The sequence below is a fragment of the Ornithorhynchus anatinus genome, unplaced genomic scaffold (genome assembly GCF_004115215.2).
Source record: "Ornithorhynchus anatinus isolate Pmale09 unplaced genomic scaffold, mOrnAna1.pri.v4 scaffold_77_arrow_ctg1, whole genome shotgun sequence".
Classification (NCBI taxonomy): Eukaryota; Metazoa; Chordata; class Mammalia; order Monotremata; family Ornithorhynchidae; genus Ornithorhynchus; species Ornithorhynchus anatinus.
In genome coordinates this window covers 370,756-392,302 of record NW_024396934.1, presented here as the reverse complement: position 1 = coordinate 392,302, position 21,547 = coordinate 370,756, and the positions used below count along the sequence as shown (strand labels likewise).

Below are 21,547 nucleotides of genomic sequence, written 5' to 3'. Positions count from 1 at the left end.
TTATGTTGTACTCTTCCAAACGTTTAGCACAGTTGTCTGTACATAGTAAGCAATAAATACCCACGATGATGATGAGTATTATTTCGTCTCTCAGAGAAGCAGCATGGCTTAGTGGAAAAAGCATGGGCTTTGGAGTCAGAGGTTGTGGGTTCTAATCCTGGCCCTGCCATTTGTCAGCAGTGTGACTTTGGGTAAGTTACTTAACTTCTCTGTGCTTCAGTTACCTCATCTGTAAAATGGGGATTAAGACTGTGAGCCCCATATGGGACAACCTGCTTACCCTGTATCTCCCCAGTGCTTAGAACAGTGCTAGGCACATAGTAAGCACTTAACAAATACCATCATTTTTATTATTAATATTATCTTTCACTTTTCTTGGTAGAAATCAATCTATCAATGTTATTCATTGAGCACTTACTACATATAGAAACCAGTCCTAAGTGTGCAGGAGAGTATGATAGAACAGAGTTGGTAATAATAATAATAATTATGGTATTTGTAAGTGTTAAGGTGTTTGCCAAGCACTGTTCTAAGCACTGGGGTAGATACAAGGTAAGCAGGTTGTCCCTCATGGAGCTCATGGACTTAATTCCCACTTTACAGATAAGATCACTGATGCACAGAGAAGTTAAGTGGCTTGCCCAAGGTCACACAGCAGATAAGTGGCAGAGCCGGGTAGATAAATTCCCTTCCCACATCAAGTTTACAGTTAAGATGGGGAGAGAGAGATATTAATATAAATAAATAAATAAAAATAATTTATGTATGTATCTCCTCACTCCCCACTCTTCAAAACTCTTCAATGCATTCCCATTCTTCTCCACAATCAAAAAGAGACACCATCTTCATCTCTCTTCCTCTTACTTATCCACACTTTTCTCCCACTAAAAGCCTCAACTTGCATTCTTTGTGCATAATCAGCTCACTGGGCCTCATTTCTCAATAATAATAATGATAATAGTAGCAGTATTTATTAAGTACTTACTAAGTGCCAAGCACTTTTCTAAATGTCAGGTGAGAAATGAGATAACAGGGTTGGACACAGTCCCTGTCCCACATAAGGCTCACAGTCTTAAACCCCATTTTTCAGATAAAGAAATTGAGGCACAGAAATGCGAAGTTACTTGCCCAAGATCGCACAGCAGACAAGTAGTGGTCCTTCTGACTCCCGGGCCTGTGCTCCATACACTGGACACCCTGTTTCCTCTTTCCTACTTTTATCCCCAAGTTCACACACTTCTCTCAGAACTCTTTCCACTTCAAAGCTGCCGGACCTCAACTCTTACATCTTCAAAAGCCCTTTGGAAAAACTACCTCCTCCAGGAAGCTTTTCTTTTTTTAATGGTACTTGATAAAGACTTACTCTGTTCCAGGAAGTATACTAAGTCCTGGGATAATACAAGATGATCAGGTTGGGCAGAGTACATGTCCCACATGGAGCTCACAGTCTAAATTGGAAGGACAGCAGAAAAGTGGTGAAGCCAGGATTCGTTCATTCAGTCATTCATTCATCCAATCATATTTACTGAGAGTTTACTGTGTGCAAAGCACTGTACCAAGTTCTTGGGAGAATGCACTACAACAATAAGCACACACATTCCCTTTCCACAACGAGCTTAAAGTCTAGAGTGGGGAAGACAGACATCAATACAAATAAATAAATTATAGATATGTCGTAAGTGCTGTGGGGCTGAGAGTAGGGAAGAACAAAGGGAGCAAGTCAGGGTGATGCAGAAGAGAGTGGGTGAAAGGGATAGGGGGTGCTTAGTCTGGGAAGGGCTTTTGGAGGAGATATGCCTTCAATAAGACTTTGAAGGGGAAGAGAGTAATTGTCAGATTTGAGAAGGGGGGCAGTTCCAGGCCAGAGGCAGGATGTGGGTGAGTGATCGGTGGTGAGACAGGAGAGACCCAAGCGCAGTGAGAAGGGTAGCACTAGAGGAGCAAATTGTGCGGCCTGGGTTGTAGTAGGAGAGTAGCAAGGTGAGATAGGAGGGGGCAAGGTGATGGAGTGCTTTAAAGCCAATAGTGAGGTGTTTTTGTTTGATGCTGATTTGGATGGGCAACCACTGGAGTTTCTTGAGGAGTGGGGTGTCATGTCCTGAAAATATTTGTAGAAAAATGATCCGGGCAGCGGAGTGAAGTATGGACTGGAGAGGGAAGAGACAGAAATTTGGGAGGACAGTATGGAGGCTGATGGAATAATACAGGCAGGATAGGATGAGTGATTGCATTAACATGGTAGCCATTTGGATGGAGAGGAAAGGGTGGATTTTTGCAATGTTGTGAAGGTGGGACCAACAAGATTTAGTGATGGATTGAATATGTGGGTTGAATGAAAAAGAGGAGTCAAGGATAATGCCAAGGTTATAGGTTTGTGAGACAGGAAGGATGATGGTGCCATCTACTCTGATGGGAAAGTCAGGAGAGGACAGGGTTTGGGTAGGAAAACAAGGAGTTCTGTTTTGGACATGTTAAGCTTGAGGTGGAGGGAGGACATCCAAGTAGAGATGTCTTGAAGGCAAGAGGAAATGCGAGACGGAAGAGAAAGAGAGAGACCAGGACTGGAGATATAGATTTGGGTATTACCTGCATAGAGAAGCAGCGTGGCTCAGTGGAAAGAGCACGGGCTTTGGAGTCAGAGATCATGGGTTCGAGTCCCGGCTCTGCCACTTGTCAGCTGTGTGACTGTGGGCAAGTCTCTTCACTTCTCTGGGCCTCAGTTCCCTCATCTGGAAAATGGGGATTAAGACTGTGAGCCCCACGTGGGACAACCTGATTCCCCTGTGTCTCCCCCAGCGCTTAGAACAGTGCTCTGCACATAGTAAGCGCTTAACAAATGCCAACATTATTATTACTTCACTTCTTGATGCCTCGGTTACCTCATCTGTAAAATGAGGATTAAGACTGTGAGCCCTCATGGGACAACCTAATTACCCTGTATCTGCCCCAGCGCTTAGAACAGTGCCTGGCACATAGCGAGTGCTTAACAAATACCAACATTATTATTATTATTAGAGGTGGTAGTTGAAGCCATAGGAATGAATGAGTTCTCCAAGGAAGTAAATGGAGAATAGATGGGAATTAGAACCCAGGCCCTCTGACCCCCAAGCCTGGGCTCTTTCCACTAGGCCACGCTGCTTCTCTTGACCCAAATCCTTTCTTAAGCACCTGGAAGGTCCTCCCTCCTCACATCCGCCATGCAATCACACTTCCCCCCTTCAAAGCCCTACTGAAGGCTCACCTCCTCCAAGAGGCCTTTCCAGACTAAGCCCCCCTTTCCTTCAGCTCCTCCTCCCCTCCACGTCACCCCGACTTGTTCCCTATGCTCTACCCCTTCTTCCCGCCCCACAGCACCTGTGTATATATGTACATATGAACAATTCTATTTATTTATACTGATGCCTGTTTACTTGTTTTGATGTCTGTCTCCCCCTTCTAGACTGTAAGCCCGGTGTAGGCAGGGATTGTCTCTATTGCTGAATTGTACGTCTCAATAAATATGATGGAATGAATGAATGAATGAATGAATGAATGAATGAATGAATGAATGAATGAATGAGAAGTTGAGGAATAGTATGTTTTCAAATTGGGCATCCAGCTGGAATTTTAAATGAATTCCAATCATCCACTTTCTCATTTCCTGTCCACATTGTTCTCAGGAAATCCAAGTAGAAAATGGCCAATGTCTCCATGGTGACGGAATTCCTCCTGCTGGGTTTCTCGGAGGTCTGGGAGCTGCAGCTAGTCCACGCCGCATTGTTCCTCCTGGTCTACCTGGTGGCCCTGACAGGGAATCTCCTTATCTTGGCCATCCCCACCCTCGACCAGCATCTCCACAGCCCCATGTACTTCTTCCTCAGGAACTTGTCTCTCTTAGATCTCTGCTACATCACCACCACCGTCCCCAAATCCATCCTCAACTCATTGACCAACAGCAGATCCATCTCCTTCCTGGGGTGTACTACACAGGTCCTTTTAATGATTCTTTTTGGTGGTTCAGAGTTTTTCATCCTTACTGCAATGTCCTATGACCGCTACGCGGCCATCTGCTGCCCCTTGCGCTATGACACCATCATGGACCAAGAGGTTTGTAGGAAGATGGCCACTGCATCCTGGCTCAGCGGGGGTCTCTACTCCCTGATGCACAGGGCTGCCACCTTTTCCTCCCACTTTTGTGGTCCTCGCATTATCCACCAATTCTTCTGTGATGTCCCCCAGTTGCTCAAACTCATGTGCCCTGGGGAGGCCCGAGCAGAGATCTGTGCTCTTGTCCTCAGTGTTATTTTGTGTTTGGGCTGCTTTGTATCTATTCTCGTGTCTTATGTCCACATCTTCTTGGCGGTGCTGAAGATGCCGGCCACCAAGGGCCGGACCAAAGCCTTCTCCACCTGTCTGCCTCACCTCATTGTGGTCTTTTTGTATCTTTGCACGGGTTCATTTGCCCATCTGAAGCCACCCTCATCCTCCCCATCGAAGCTCGGCCTGCTGGTGTCTGTGTTCTATACAGTGCTGCCCCCCACCCTGAACCCCCTCATCTACAGCCTGAGGAACAAGGACATGAAGGCTGCCCTGGGGAAGATCTTCTCTGTCCACTTCATTTCCAGGGTGAACTGATTCTCTCCCTTTGCCATGGATGTATACAGAGAGCTCTTCTTCAGGGAAGGTTTGGCCAAAATGGTCCTCAGTACAAAGCTTTCTCTTTGAATCCTTGCCTCACTGTCCTCCCTTCCCTCCACTCCCTCCCTGGCATGCCTAACCCTCTAGAGAGTCAGTGCTCAAGACTGCCATTGACTGAGTGATTGAATAATAAATTTACTGATTAGGAGAGTACAAAGCGGTAGAATTGGTATGCGGGTTCCCTGCCCACAAGAAGCTGACAGTACAGAGAGTAAGACTCATTATGGGCAGGGAACATACCCGTTAATTTTGTTGTACTGTACTCTCCCAAGCACTTATGACAGTGCTCTCCACATAGCAAACGCTCAATAAATACCATTAAAAAAAAGAGATTGTCTAGGAGACGAATCTTCTTGGGCATTTGGCAAGAAGGTTAGGCTAAGCAGAAATACTGAAAATGATAGTACTAGTAATAATATTTATTAAGCCCTTACTGTGTTCAAGGCGCTATACTAAGTACTGGGAAGGGGTACTCACAATCTAAGATCGCTCATTATGGGGGAAACCAAGGCAATGGAAGTTACCAAACAATCATTGGGGGTTTTTATTTCGTTTTGTTTTGTTTTATTTTATTTTTATGGTAGTTGTTAAGCACTTATTATGTGTCAAGTCCTGGTCTAAGCGCTGAGTTAGATACAAGTTCATTAATGGCAGAGCATTGACATTAGTTGTGGTATTAATAGCACCACTTGGGACAGTGCCCAGCAATTAGAACAATGCCCAGAGATTAGAACAGTGCTTGGCACATAGTAAATTCTTAACGACTACCATAAAAAATTAAAAAAAGAACATTGGAACTGTGTTCTAGTCCCTTTGGCTATCATTGGGACCTAGTAATGATGGTATTTGTTAAGCGCTTACTATTTGTCAAGAACTGCCTCTAAAACACCAGTGAGTAGGTGCAGTGAGTAGCTTGGCATTGGAGGAGTCAAGTGTTGTAGTAGATCAGCCAGGTATGGTAGGAGGGGGCAAGCTCCCTTCTCTATACTCTAAGCTCAGGGGAAGCAGCATGGCCTAATGGTTAGAGCCCGGGTCTGGGAAACAAAAGGACCTGGGTTCTAGATACACCTCCACCATTTGTCTGCTGTGTGACTTTGGGCTCAACTTCTCTGTGCCTCAGTTACCTCATCTGTAAAATGGGGTTTGGCACTGTGAGCTGCATGTAGGACATGGACTGTACCCAAACTGATTACCTTCCTTCTACTCCAGTGCTTAGAACAGTGCCTGGCACATAGTGAGAACTTAGCAAATATAAAAAAAAAGCTCACTGTGGGCAGGGCATGTGTCTACCAACTCTGTTGCATTTACTCTCCCAAGTGATTGATATAGTGTTCTGCAATTTATTTATTTATATTAGTGTCTGTCTCCCCTTCTAGACTGTAAGCTCATTGTGGGCAGGGACTGGGTCTGTTTATTGTTGTATTATACTCTCCCAAGCACACAGTAAGCTCTGCACACAGTAAGCACTCAATGAATACAATTGAATGAATGATTGAATGAATGAATGAAGGGGAAGTGGCATGGCCTAGTAGAAAGAGCACAGGCCTAGGAGTCAGAGGACCTGAGTTCTATCTCAGCTCTGCCAACCACCAGGGTGGGTGACCTTGGGCAAGTTATTTACCTTCTCTGTTTCCTCATTTGTAAAATGAGGATTCAATACCTGTTCTCTCTCCTACTAGACTGTGAGTCCCAAGTGGTGCAAGAACTGTATCTATCCTGATGAACTTGAATCTGACACACTAGCTTGGTACAAAGCTCTATGTGGGGAGGGAACCTGTCTACCACCTCTGTTACATTGTACTGTCCAAAACGCTTAGTATGGTGTTCTGCACATAGTAGATGCTCAATAAATATTGCCAAGATCCGCCCTTTCCTCTCCACCCAAACGGCTACCTTACTGCTACGGGCTCTCGTTATATCCCGGCTAGACTACTGTGTCAGCCTTCTCTCTGATCTCCCTTCCTCCTCTCTCGCCCCGCTCCAGTCTATTCTTCACTCTGCTGCCCGGCTCATCTTCCTGCAGAAACGATCTGGGCATGTCACTCCCCTTCTTAAACAACTCCAGTGGTTGCCTATCAACCTCCGCTCCAAACAAAAACTCCTCACTCTAGGCTTCAAGGCTCTCCATCACCTTGCCCCTTCCTACCTCTCCTCCCTTCTCTCTTTCTACCGCCCACCCCGCATGCTCCACTCCTCTGCCGCCCACCTCCTCACCGTCCCTCGGTCTCGCCTATTCCGCCGTCGACCACTGGGCCACATACTCCCACAGTCCTGGAACGCCCTCCTCACCTCCGCCAAACTGATTCTCTTCCCCTCTTCAAAACCCTACTTAAAACTCACCTCCTCCAAGAGGCCTTCCCAGACTGAGCTCCTCTTCTCCCTCTACTCCCTCTACCACCCCCCTTCACCTCTCCGCAGCTTAACCCTCTTTTCCCCCCATTTCCCTCTGCTCCTCCTCCTCTCCCTTCCCATCCCCTCAGCACTGTACTCGTCTGCTCAACTGTATACATTTATTACCCTATTTATTTTGTTAATGAAATGTACATCGCCTTGATTCTATTTAGTTGCCATTGTTTTTACGAGATGTTCTTCCCCTTGACTCTGTTTATTGCCATTGTTCTTGTCTGTCTGTCTCCCCTGATTAGACCGTAAGCCCGTCAAATGGCAGGGACTGTCTCTATCTGTTGCCGACTTGTTCATTCCAAGCGCTTAGTACAGTGCTCTGCACATAGTAAGCGCTCAATAAATACTATTGAATGAAAATAAATAAATACTATTGAATAAATACCACTGATTGATTGAGTAACCAATACCACAATTATTATTAGTAGTAGCAAAAATGTATCAGGATGAAAAATAGCTGAATAAATCATTACATGAAATATGAAAAAATGCATAAGTGCTAAGGTTAGGAGCACCATATATATTGAGCAATGAGCTAGAGAGATTGGGATGCTGTGAACTAATCAGGGAAGGATTTCTGAGGAAGAGGGATTTGACATTGGGGAGAGTTGTGGTGTTGGATTGGGAGGTGGGGAGGAAGGTGATCAGACTATTAAAGTCTTCTTAAATAATCTGGAGGATTGAGTGAGAAGCAAAAATCCTCACCTGCAAAATGGGATTCCTTATCTGTAAAGTGGGTTTCAATTCTGTTCTCCCTGCTACTTAGATTGTGAGCCCCACGTGGGACAGGAACTGCACCCAACTTGATTAACTTGTATCTACTCCAGGCTTAGAACAGTGCTTGGCATTCAATTCAGTCATTTTTATTAAGTGCTTACTGTGTGCAGAGCACCGTACTAAGCACTTGGGAAAGTACAATAAAACAATAAACAGACACAGTCCCTGCCCACAACGAGCTTACAATATAGAGGGGGATATAATAAATGCTTAGGGCACATGGTAAGTACTTAACAAATGACACTATCATCATCAAAATATCCACGTTGACCCTAATTTACCTTGGAGTTGATTTTCTCATGTAAATAAATGTTATAAATCAGGATTTATTCCAGAACCTATGGAAAAAGAATATGAAACTCCACTTTGTGCTATGTTCTCTAACATTAACATTAAACTACTGTTTCGTCTTTATTAAAGTAACTTATAGCATGAAGAATTTTATTATTGAGATGCAGCATAACCTAGTGGAAAGAGCCAGGGCCTAGGAGTTAGAGGTCCTGGGTTCTAATCTTGGCTCCACCACTTTTCTGCTCTATGATCTAGGATAAGTCACATCTCTGTGTCCCATTTACCTCATCTGTGAAATGGAGATTATGAATGTAAGCCCATGTGGGACATGGATTGTGTTCAACCTGATTAGCTTGTATCTACCGCAGCACTTAGTACAGTGCCTGGCACATAGTAAGCACTTTACAAATGCCATTAAAAAAAGGAGGATACCGAGGGTCCTGGAAGCTGTAATTGTTGGTCAGCAGGATTCTGGAGGAATCGGGGATCTGTTTGGTCCAGAGCCCAGTCAGTAGTGGTTAATGGCTATGTGGTCTGAGTATTTATTAAAGCACTTACTCTGTGCCAAGCAGTATGCTAAGTGTTGGGGAAGAATAGCAGTCTTACCTAGTGGGAAGAGCATGGGCCTGAGCGTCAGAGGATTTGTGTTCTAATTCTGGCTCCTCCACTTGTCAGCCATGTGGCTTTGGACAAGTCACTTCACTTCTCTGTGCTTCAGTTACTTCATCTGTGAAATGGAAATTAAGATTGTGAGCCCCCTGTGGGTCACCTGGTTAACTTGTATATACCCAGTGCTCAGTGCATAGACTGGTATGTAATAAGGACTTAACAAATACCATAAAAAATATACCAGTCAAAATTAGAAAGGGCCCCTGGCCCTCAAGGGGTTCATAGCCTGATTAATGTGTATCTATACCAGTACTAAGTACAGCACGTAAGTGCTTAGAAGCAGCATGGTCCAGTGGAAAGAACCTGGGCCTGGGAGTCAGAGGTCCTGGGTTCTAATCTTACTCTGCCACTTGTCTGCTGTGTGACCTTGGGCAAGTCACCTCACTTCTCGGGGCTTTAGTTGCCTCGTCAGTAAAATGGAGATTACGACTGTGAGCTCATGTGGGACATGGATTGTGTCCCACCTGATTAGCTTGTATCGACCCCAGCACTTAATACAGTGCCTGATAATGCGCATTTAACAAATACCATGACAAAAAAAAAATGAGAGGGAATGGAGAATGGAAAAGGGTTGAGGGGGGAAGAACAGTAGGAACGCTCTGTCCTGTAGACCAATGAGACTAGACTCCTCCCTTAATAATGAAAGTGGTATTTGCTAAGAACTTACTATTTTCTTTATTAACCACTGGAGTAGATACAGATCATCAGAATGGACACAGTCCCTGTCACACATGGAACTCTCAGTCTAAATACGAGGGGGAACAGGTACTGAATCCCCATTTTGCAGATGAAGGAATTGAAGCACAGGGAAGTGAGTTGCCCAAGGTCACACAGCAGACAAGTGGCAGACACAGAATTAGAACTCAAGTCCTCTGCCTCCCAGGCTCAGGCTCTTCACCATGCCATGCTGTTTCCCTCAAGTGGATCCCTCCATCTTCCTCTTACCCCAGCAAGAAAGAGGGTCGGTTCATCCCGGAAATGAAGTTGCTGGAGAAGATCTTCCCCAGTTTGGGAAGATCTTCATGTTCTTGTTCCTCAGGCTGTAGATGAGGAGATTCAGGGTGAGGGGCAGCACTGTGTAGAACACGGACACCAGCAGGTCTAGTGCTCATGGGGAGGATAAGGGCAGCTTCAGATGGGCAAACAAACCCATGAAAAGATACAGAGAGATAACAGCAAGGTGAGGCAGGCAGGTGGAAGAGGCTTTGGCCTGGCCCTCAGTGGATCTCATCCTCAGTGTGGCCCAGAAGATGTCAACGTAAGAGATAAGGATGGATACGAAGCAGCCAAGAACCCAAGTGACACTCACTGCCAGAGCACAGACCTCTGCCCGGGCCTCTCCCGGTCACATGAGTTTGGCCCTGGCCTTGCCTCCTGCCTGTCCCCTGCCCCTGGCCGGTCTTCGGGGCCTGACTGACTCCCCGTCCGGTGGGCAGCGGCAACCTGGGCTGTGGAAGGACTGGGGCAGTAAATCCTAGAAGAGCCTGACTTCAAAGGAGAAGATTTTAGCCTCTTCCAGTTGGCAAGCCAAAAGTGCTTAGAAGAAGGATATATAGTCCAAATATTAGACATAATTCCAAATGAAAAGAACAAGGTTATCATCAAATGCATGGGCTGGAATCCCATCGGTCCCATCATAAGATGTATTTTGTGTTACAAATAGGAAGATCTAAAAAGAGGAGAGTGTTTGAAAATATTAGATTTGCTGGTACAGATTTGTAAATCCAAAGGAACTCCTTTTGGGTTTGCTCAAACTCATTGAAGAACTCTCTGTGAATCAGATATACCGGACTATTCTTCTTTTACTTCAGCCACTTCAGACAGTGATTCTGAAACTCCCGAGAAAGAAGGAGTCTTCCTTAAATCCCCCTTTTTAAATGGTATTGGTTAAGTGCTTACTATGTGTTGAACATTGTTCTATGTGCTGGGGTAGTTAGAAGTTAATTATTACTATTAAGTTTTCTGACTCCCAGGCTCATGCTCTTTCCACTAGGCCACATTTCTCTGCCCCTGTCACTGGAGATTGTCCAGACAACACAAGGGCTTGTTGGCAAAGGGACACGCAGACTGAGGACACTTTGTGGTTCTATGTTTGAAGAAGTGTCTGAACCTTTTTAGAAACCTGCTTCCACTGAGGTCCCTAGGCCTCTTCTGGATGTTCTACATATCAATCAATCAATGGTATTTATTGAGCACTTATTGTGTGCAGAGCACTGTACTAAGCATGTGGGAGAGTCCAATACAACAGACTTAGTAGCCACATTCCCTGCCCCCAATCAATCTGTGGCATTTACCAAGTGCTTACTGTGTGCAGAGCACTGTATTAAGCACTGGGGAAAGTACAGTACAACAGAATTGGTTGACCCGTTCCCTGTCCACAATGAATCCATGGTATTTATTGAATGTTTGCTGCCTGCAGAGCACTCTACTAAGTACCTGGGAGAATAGCAACTCTTACACTTGTTTGTCCAGTGATCATGAGTACGCAGGTGCAGCAAACAAGGTTGCTATTCCTCAGTGACGGTGATTTCACCCTCTCTGGGAGTGGGGTAGAGGCCAGGAGAGAGAGGAGAAAGAGGAGTCTCAGGTCACTTACACCACCGAAAACAAAGATCATCAGGTGGAACTAGTAACTCTTGCATCAGGAAAAAGCACCCCTATAAATATCCCCCTCATCCGCTACCTCTGACATCCAGGAGCGAGGACCGTCTCCATCCAGGCACTGCATCCGTGCGTGGAATGAATCCTCAGGGGAGCCTAAAACACTGAACAGTTCTCTCATCTCAACCTATCTGCCTCTGGATCAGCCTGGCCCTCCAGGGAGTAGTTTTGTCTTTGTGTTCTAGGGCTGTGGCCATGAGGCATAGTCTTCTGTGGACCACACTATTCTCCCAGCTTCATGGTGTTCAGTGCAGGATGGTCAACCGTCCCTGCACCTTGGAGAGAAATCATTCAACTGGCTACTACCAGGATGGAGATGTGGTGATCGAAGGACTCTTCTCTCTGGATATGATTCTGAGTCATTTAGGCGTCCTTGAGAACTTAATGGAACAACCACTTTTCTATCCCAACCCCACAGAGTAAGTGTTGGTGTTTACCATGATGTAGGATAGGTGGGAATGGGGGGGGGGGGGCATCACTGGGAGGGGGAGAAAGGAAGGGCAGCGGGCACGGATGCTGGCTCACCAATGGCATTGACATCTACGATAAAGGGTCAAGGGCCAGAGCCCATATGTAGCTGTTCAGGAAGCTCAACAATCAATCAGTGGTATTTATTGAGGACTTACGGTGTGGAAGAGCACTGTACTAAGTGGTTGGAAGAGTACAATGCAACCGAGGTGGTAGACACTTTCCCTGCCCATAAGCACTTAGTACTAAGCACTTAGTTCAGTACTCTGCACACAGTAAGACCTCAAATGCCGCTGATTGATTGATTAATGGATTACCATGTGTACTAAGTGCTTGGGAGAGTACAATATTACAGAGTTTGGAGATACAAATTTGTTGGCTTCAGAAGGAGATTTCAAGCCTATGAATTCCCTCCTTTACTTTCTCTCCTCCTTTAGACTGTAACCTCGTTGTGTGCAGGGAACGTTTCTACCAACTCTGTTGTATTGTACTCTCCCAAGCACTTACATGCTCTGTACAAGGGGAAGCAGCGTGGCTCAGTGGAAAGAGCCTGGGCTTCGGAGTCAGAGGTCATGGGTTCGACTCCCGGCTCTGCCACTTGTCAGCTGTGTGACTGTGGGCAAGTCACAACTTCTCTGTGCCTCAGTTACCTCATCTGTAAAATGGGGATTAACTCTGAGCTTCACATGGGACAACCTGATTACCCTGTATCTCCCCCAGTGCTTAGAACAGTGGTCTGCACATAGTAAGTGTTTAACAAATACCAACATTATTATTACACAGTGAGTGTTCAATGAATAGCACTGGCTGATTGCTCCTGGAGTCTACTGCTATGTAGAGAAGCAGTGTGGCTTAGTGGCAAGAGCACGGGCTTGCGAGTCAGAGGCTGTGGGCTCTAATCCTGGCTCCACCACTTGTCGGCTGTGTGACTTTGGACAAGTCACTTAACTTCTCTGTGCCTCAGTTATCTCATCTGTAAAATGGAGATTAAGACTGTGATCCCCACATGGGACAACATGATTATATTGTATCTACGCCAGTGCTTAGAACAGTACTTGGCACATAGTAAGCGCTTAACAAATACCATAATTAATATCATTATGTATTCTGTAGATCTTTCTCCTGTTGCTTTCCCTGCCTCCCAAGGTCACTTTTTGCATAATGCAGACCCCAGACCGCACCCACCACCTCTTTCATCAGGACTGTTATATATTGCCCTCTCCCAAGCACTTAGTACAGTGCTTTGCACACAGAAAGTGTTTAATCAAAATCTCTGATTGATTGACTCACCCACCTAGATTAGTTTGCAGTGTCCTTGAGGCTTTCTCTCTCAAAGATTTGGGAAGGCTGGGACTCACTTCCCACTACCCTTGTAGCTCCCAGGGGCTTTCTCTTCCTCATCTCTGTCCCACTGCCGCTCGACTGTTCAACACACTTTTTTTTTGCTGGGGTATTTGTTAAGTGCTTCCTAGGTGCCAGGCACCATACTAAACCCTGGAGTTGAGTCAGGTTAATCAGGTTGGACACAATTCATGTCCCCCAAGGGGCTCACAGTTTTAATCCCCATTTCACAGATGAGGGAACTGAGGCACAGAGACATGAAGTGACTCGTTCAGGGTCACACAGCAGGCAAGTGGTGGTGGTGGGAGTAGAACTCAGGTCCTTCCGACCCCCAGGCCTGAGCTCTTTTTGCTATGCCCCAATGATTCTGTGCCATCTCCCTTCCTTCCCATTACAGATGCTTCACCAAACACTACCAGCAGCTCATAGCCCTGGTGTTTGCTGTGGAGGAGATCAACAAGGACCCCATCCTGTTACCCAATATTTCCCTGGGCTTCCACCTCTTCAACGTCCACTTCCTGGACATGATCACAGCTCAGAGTTCCATGGCTCTGATCTCAGGAAGAGCCACAACTGGCCCCAGCTATAGCTGTGACCCGGAGCAGCGGGACAAACTGCTGGCTGTCATAGGAGGGCTATCGTTGGCAGTGTCCACTACTGGCTCCTGGCTGCTGGGACTCTATAAGCTCCCCCAGGTGAGGACTCCCAAAGGCAATGGGTAGACAAGCATTAGTTTGTTGTTGCTGTCACTGTTGTTGTCACTGTTGTTTTTTTATGGTATTTGTTAAGCACTTACTATGTGCCAGGCCCTGCGCAAGTGCTGTCCCATGGACAGTCCAAGACTAGGAAATTCCCCCTTTTTCTCTGCTCCTCCCCATTGCCCTGACTCCCTCTGTTCTACCCCATCCCTGCCCCACAGGGCTTGTGTATATATGTGCATATTTATTACTCTATTCATTTTATTAATGATGTGTATGTATCTGTAATTCTATTTATTTATAGTGATGCTATTGATGCCTGTCTACTTGTTTTCTTATCTGTCTCCCCCCTTCTAGACTGTGAGCGCAATGTTGGGTAGGTATTGTCCCTATTTGTTACCAAATTGTACTTTCCAAGCACTTAGTACAATGCTCTGCACACAGTAAGCACTCAGTAATTACGACTGAATGAATGAATGAGCCAAAGTCAATGAAATGGACTTGTGTCTTTGCCTGGAATGAAAGATACTGACCCCCTGGAGACTGTAAGCCTCTCGTGGGCAGTGAGCCTGTCTGCCAGCTATAATGTATTCCCCCAAGCATGTAGTACAGGTCTCTACACCTAGAAAGTGGTCAGTAAACACCATGGACTGATTGATTGAATTGGGAATATGGTGTGATTCATTGATTCATTGATTGATTCATTCATTCATTCAACCAATCGTATTTATGGAGTGTTTACTTTGTGCAGAGCACTTGGAAGAGGACAATGCAACCATAAACAGATACATTCCCTACCCACAATGAGCTCACAGTTAAGAGGTGGGGAGACAGACATGAATACAAATAAATAAAATTACAGCTTTGTACATAAGTGCTGTGGGGCTGGGAGGAGGGAAGAGCAAAAGGAGCAAGTCTGGGCAACACAGAAGGGAGTGGGAGATGAGGGAAGGTGGGGCTTAATTTGGGAAGGCCTTTTGGAGATGTGCCTTCAATAAGACTTTGAAGTGGTCGAGAGTAATTGTCTGTGGGATTTGAGAAGGGAGGGCCTTCCAGGCCAGATGCAGGATGTTGGCTAGGGGTCGGTGGCGAGATAGCTGAGATCGAAACGCAGTGAGAAGGTTAGCACTAGAAGAGCAAAGTATGAGGGCTGGGTTGTAGAAGGAGAGAAGCGAGATGAGGTCAGAGGGGGCAAGGTGGTGGAGTGTTTTAAAGCCAATGGTGAGGAGTTGTTTGATGTGGAGGTGGATGGGCAACCACTCGAGTTTTTTGAGGAGCAGGGTGACATATCCTGAGTGTTTTTGTAGAAGAATGATCTGGGCAGCTGAGTGAAGTATGGACTGGAGTGGAGAGAGACAGGAGGCTGGGAGGTCATCAAGGAGGCTGATGCAGTAATCCAGGAGGGATAGGATGAGTGATTGTATTAGCGTGGTGATGTCTGTCTGTCCATATGTCCACTCTGGAGTCCCCTCTTCCCCTGCTCTGTCTCCCATTTAGATCTGCTACGGCCCAGAGGACCCCACTCTCAGAAGTAAGGCCCGGTTCCATTCTCTCTATCAAATCTCTGTGAGTTCCCCACATCTGCCTTTGGGGATGATCACTCTCATGAAACATTTCCACTGGGTCTGGATCGGCCTCCTGGTTACCGATGACATTCAATGGGAGACGTTTGCTACGGCCCTAACAGAGGAGATGGCCAAGAATGGCATCTGTGTGGCTCATGTTGAACGAATCCATGAGTATTTTACCAAATATACATATAGGATTGGCTCTCACTACAAACAAATTATGACATCATCAGCGAATGTAGTTGCTGCTTGTGGAGATACGTACTCTTTACTGCCATTCGTTTTTAATCTGCATAACCTCCCTATTCTTGAGAAGGTTTGGGTCACCACATCCGATTGGGATTTTACAACAATTTCTTATATCAGAAATAACACCTTTTTCCAAGGCTCCTTGTCATTTTCAGTTCATAGGAAGGGGATTCTGGGTTTCAGGGATTTCAAACGGACCCTGAACATTCAGAAATATCCTCAGGATATGTTTCTTCCATCATTCTGGCAGTGGACCTTTGATTCTCCATTTGTAGAAGATCTGGATAGACTTGATTCTCTGGGACTGTGTGATTTAAACGATACGCTGGAAAGTAGGTCCTTGGACTTCTGAGACATGAACCTGTCTCCCCAAAGTTACAGCGTGTACAGCACTGTATAGGTCATCGCCCACACACTCCACCAAGAGATCTGGGTTGCCAAGGACATGGAGGCATTGGGAGATGGACCAAGCTGGATCCCTCATCCATGGCAGGTAATTCTTCCCTCCCTCTGTCCACTCTAGTACTCTGCTACTTTGGTGACTTGAGTCACTGGTGTCTCCTTCTCCCTCCAGCTCCACTCGCCTCTGAAGAACGCTCGGATCTATACTGGCGCTGATGAGTGGGTCCATTTGGATGACCTCAGCTGGACGAACAGTAGGTTTGATATCCTGAACTATCAGATTTTACAGAATGGAACCAAAGTCTACATCAGAGTGGGAGAGTTCATCCCCCTGGCCCCAGCTGGCCAAGATTTCATCATCAGTGAGGAGAAGATAACATGGGATGGTCTATTTTCTCATGTAATAAATGAGGAGGAGGAGGAGGGTGAGATGACCTGCGTGCTGTGACAAACGGCCTTTGGAGTCATCTTCTCCCTGGCCATTTCCGCTGTGATGGCCAAGACGGTCATCATGGTCCTGGCATTCAGGGCCACTGGGCTGGGGAGCAGAATGAGAACATGGCTGGGGCCCATGGTGCCTTCCTTCATCATCTGCATCTGCTCCCTCATCCAAGTGGGCATCTGCACGGTCTGGTTGGGGACCTCACCTCCATTCTCCCACGTGGATGTGGCATTTGAGGCCAGGGTCATCATCATCCAATGTACTGAGGGTTCCGCCACTGCTTTCTACTGTGTCCCAGGCTACATGGGACTCCTGGCCATGGTCAGGTTAATGGTGGCCTTCCTGGCCAGGAAGATGCTGTACAGTTTCACCCCACACTCAGTCCCACGGTCTTTCTGTCAGTCAATCGTAATCACTGAGTGCTTACTGTGGGCAGAGCGCTATACTTAGCCCTTGGGAGGATGCAGTGTAACAGTGTAACAAACACATTCCGGGCCCACAACGTCCATATCGGTAGTTTACTTTAATGTCTGTCTCCTCTTCTGGCCTGGATTCTCCATGTATACAGGGAACGTGTCTTCCAACTCTTATACTGTACTCTGCAAAGTGCTTAATACAGTGCTTTATACAGTGCAAGTGCTCACTAAATGCCACTGATTGATCAGTTTATTGAGGAGGCATTATTGCATGAGATCCCAGATTGTCATCTTGGACTGGAAGCCGGTAGAGCTGGAAAATTGGATGAAATAAAATGAGAAGACTCCGTACCACTGGCTTTAAAGCCCTCAGTCAACTCCCTCCCTCCTACCTTACCTCACTGATCTCCTATTACAGTCCGGCCCCCACACTCTGCTCCTCTAGCATCAGCTACTTACTGTACCTCAATCTCCTCAAGTTTGCTACCTACCCCTACCCCATGTCCTCCCTCTGACCTGGAACTTCCTTCTCTTCCATAAATGCCAGACCACCACTTTCCCCAGGTTCAAAGTCTTATTAAAGCCACACATCCTGCAAGAAGCCTTCCCTGATTAAGCCCAATTATCCCCTAGCATTGTCTTCCTTCCGTGTCATCTATGTGCTTGGATCTGTGCCCTTTGGGCATTTGATATTTGTCCTACAGCACTTAAGTACATATCCACAAGTTATATATTAAAATTAATTAATTTTTTTATATTGATGCCGGTCTCCCCATCTAGACTGTAAGCTTGTTGTGCACAGGGAACATATACACCAACCCTTTTGCATTTTACTCTCCCAAACACTTAATACAGTGCTCTGCACACATTAAGTGCTCAATACATGCCACTGATGTTTTGACTGACTGATTGATTGCTCTCTAAAGTGCCTAGTGCAGCACTGAGCACAAAGTAACTGCTCAATAGATCCCACTGATGATGAAGATTGTTTCCAGCTTTGATTGAATTCATAGTCTCCCACCCCTTTGTAAGGAGTAGAACGTTGCCCTAGAATTTCTATATCCTTTCCTGTCTTCCCCCATGCCTCTGAGTTCCAGGGAGGAATGGCTCAATGTCCTGCCCATTTCTCTCTTCCCCTCCTCACACAGAACCTCTGCTCCATGTGTAGCGAGAGCTGCTGGCCGGGATTCAGGAAAACAACTCAGGAAGGGAAAGCCGACTGCTGCTACGACTGTGTTCCCTGTGCCGAGGGGGAGATCAGCAATCGAATGGGTAGGTGTCTGCGGAGAATCGTGCTTCCCAGTCAAACAGCGGTGGGCTGGGCAGGACATTCCGGGAGAGCTTTCTGAGAGTGAGAAATAACAATGATAATAACAACAGACTGTGATGTTTGTTAAGCATTTCCTAGGTGTCTAGAGAAGCAACATGGCCTAGCTGATAGACCACTAGCCAGGGCATAAGAAGAACCTGGGTTCTAATCCCAGCTCTGCCATTTGTCTGCTGTTGTGACCTTGGATAAGTCACTTCACTTCTCTGTGCTTCAGTTCCTTCATGTGCAAAATGGGGATTCAATACAAGTTCTCCCTCCTACCTGATGATCTGGTATTTACTCCAGGGCTTAGTACAGTGCTGAGCACATAGTAAGCGCTTAACAAATACCCCGACTATTATCTGTGCCTCAGTCTCTGACAAAGGCACCAAGATGCTTAGAGGTTTTTTTATGGTTTCTGTTGAGTGCTTACTATGTGCTAGGCACTACACTAAGTGCTAGGGTAGATACAAGCTAATCAGGTTGGACACAGTTCATGTAATAATAATAATGATAATTGTAGCATTTAAGCGCTTACTATATGCCAAGCACTCTACTAAGTGCTGAGGGGAATACAAGCAAATGGGGTGAACACAGTCCCCGGCCGACACGAGGTTTATAACTCCCAATCCTCATTTTACAGATGAGATAACTGAGGCACAGAGAAGTGAAGTGATTTGTCCAAGGTCATACAGCAGACATGTGGCAGAGCCAGGATTAGAACCCATGACCTCCTTACTCCCAGGCCCGTGCCTATCCATTACATCACGCTGCTCCAAATGGGGCTTATAGTTTTCATCCTTTCTTTATGAAAAAAACATTTATGAAAGGTTTCTTTGCTGCTTTTCTAGAGAAGCAGCATGGCTCAGTGGAAAGAGCCCGGGCTTGGGAATCAGAGGTCTTGGGTTCTAATCTCAACTCCGCCACTTGTCAGCTGGGTGACTTTGGGCAAATCACTTCACTTCTCTGTGCCTCAGTTACCTCATCTGTACAATGGGGATTAAGACTGTGAGCCCCACGTGGGACAACCTCATCACCTTGTATCCCTCCAGTGCTTAGAATAGTGCTTTGCACATAACAAGTGCTTAACAAATACCATCATTATTATTATTATTATTCATCCCCATTTTAAAACTGAGGTAACTGAGGCAAAGAGAAGTGAACTGATTTTCCCAAGGTCATACAGCGGGCATTTAGCAGACACGTGGCCGAGCCAGGATTAGAACCCAGGTCCTTCTGACTCCTGGGCCCCAGGTCCATCCACTAGTCCAGGCTGGAGGTGGGGGGCATGGGGCAGTTGGGACCCCCAGCCTCCTCTGTGCCCTATTGTCTCATCGAGGTTGGATTCTGTGCTCGGTTCAAAGCCTTTGCAATTTAGGAGGCTTCCCTCATTCCCCTGTCATCAGTCAATCAATCAGTGTTTTTAATTGAGCACCTACCTTGGGTGGAGCACTGTTCTAAGCACTTGGGAGAGTACAAGACAGAGTTGTTAGACATGTTCGTAGCCCTCAATCAATCAATCACCTGAGTGCTTACTGTGTGCAGAGCACTGTACTGAGTGCTTGGGAAAGTACTATATAATGGTAGGTACGTTCCTTGCCCTCAGGGAGCTTACAGTCCAGAGGGAGAGACAGATATTAAAATAAATTAAGGGTATGGACTGTGAGGCTGAGCAGGGTGGAGGTGAATACAGGATAAAAATCCAAGTGCAAATGTAACTGGGCAGACTGAACCAAACATCATTCCACTCAATCAGTGGTATTTACTGGGTGCTTATCATGTGTAGAGCACTGTATACTAAGCACTTGGAAAAGTATCATATAACAGAGTTGGTAGACAAGTCCCAGTCCTTCAAAAGCAGCTTCTCCATTCATCTTATTCTCCTGGTTGCTCTTCTTTGCCTTCCTTTGCACCGGTATTGTGAATTTCCTTGCCCAGGGACCAGAAATGCACGCCGCATCCCAGGTGAGGAGGGAAATCCCATTTATTTCTTTAAGATATGGATCAATGCATATTGAGAAGCAGCGTGGCTCAGTGGAAAGAGCGCGGGCTTGGGAGTCAGAGGTCATGGGTTTGAATCCCAGATCTGCCACTTGTCAGCTGTGTGACTGTGGGCAAGTCAACTTCTCTGTGCCTCAGTTACCTCATCTGTAAATGGGGATTAACTGTGAGCATCATGTGGGACAACCTGATTACCCTGTATCTACCCCAGCGCTTAGAACAGTGCTCTGCACATAGTAAGCACTTAACAAATACCAACATTATATTATTATTATTAGTATTAATGTATCAAGTGCCCTGAAGATGAATTTCCAAATCCTTAAAGAGATCAGTGTAACCTGAAAGCGGTGATCTTCCTTTCCTACGAGGAACCTCTGGGAATGGTTCTGGTGTCCTTAGCCCTCTGTTTCTCTCTCCTAACCACTCTGGTTTTAGGGGTCTTTATCCACCACCGAGACACCTCCGTAGTGAAAGCTAACAACCACAGTCTCAGTTACACGCTCCTTACTGCCCTCCTGCTCTGCTTCCTGTCCTCCTTGACCTTTGTTGGCCGTCCCAGCCCGGCCACCTGCCTCCTGTGACAGATGAACTTCAGAGTCATCTTCTCAGTGGCCATTTCCACCCTGTTGGCTAAGACAGTCACTGTGATCCTGGCCTTCAAGGCTACTGGGCCGGGGAGCAGAATGAGGACGTGGCTGGGGCCCAAGGCACCTTCCTCCATCATCTGCATCTGCTCTCTCATCCAAGTGGGCATCTGCACGGTCTGGCTGGGGACCTCCCCAGCATTCCCTGACGTGGACATGACGTCTGAAGCTGGGGTCATCATCGTCCAGTGCAACGAGGGCTCCCCCACTGCCTTCTACTGCATCCTGGGTTACATGGGGCTCCTGGCCCTGGTAAGCCTCTCTGTGGCCTTCCTGGCCAGGAAGCTGCCAGACAGCTTCAGTGAGGCCAAGTTCATCACGTTCAGCATGCTGGTGTTCTGCAGGATCTGGGTCTCCTTCCTGCCCACATACCTGAGCACCAAGGGCAAGGCCGTGGTGGTCGTGGAAGTCTGCTCTATCCTGGCCTCCAGCACCGGGCTCCTCGGCTTTGGGCCCAAGGTCTATGTGATCCTGCTGAGGCCAGACAGAAACACCAGAGGGCAGCTTCTGGGGAGGCAGGGGAATCTGTAA

At 46.5% G+C, this 21,547-nt stretch overlaps 1 protein-coding gene and 1 pseudogene across 1 annotated transcript; both read left to right on the top strand.

Moving 5' to 3' along the window:
- The first annotated feature begins 3,675 nt into the window (after window positions 1–3,675).
- LOC100086176 (olfactory receptor 14A16-like) lies at window positions 3,676–4,614 on the top strand. Its single transcript, XM_029057245.1, has one exon. It carries the CDS (start codon window positions 3,676–3,678, stop codon window positions 4,612–4,614), a length of 939 nt encoding a protein of 312 aa, XP_028913078.1.
- Window positions 4,615–9,716: 5,102 nt separating this feature from the next.
- Window positions 9,717–21,547, top strand: LOC100076727 (annotated as a pseudogene).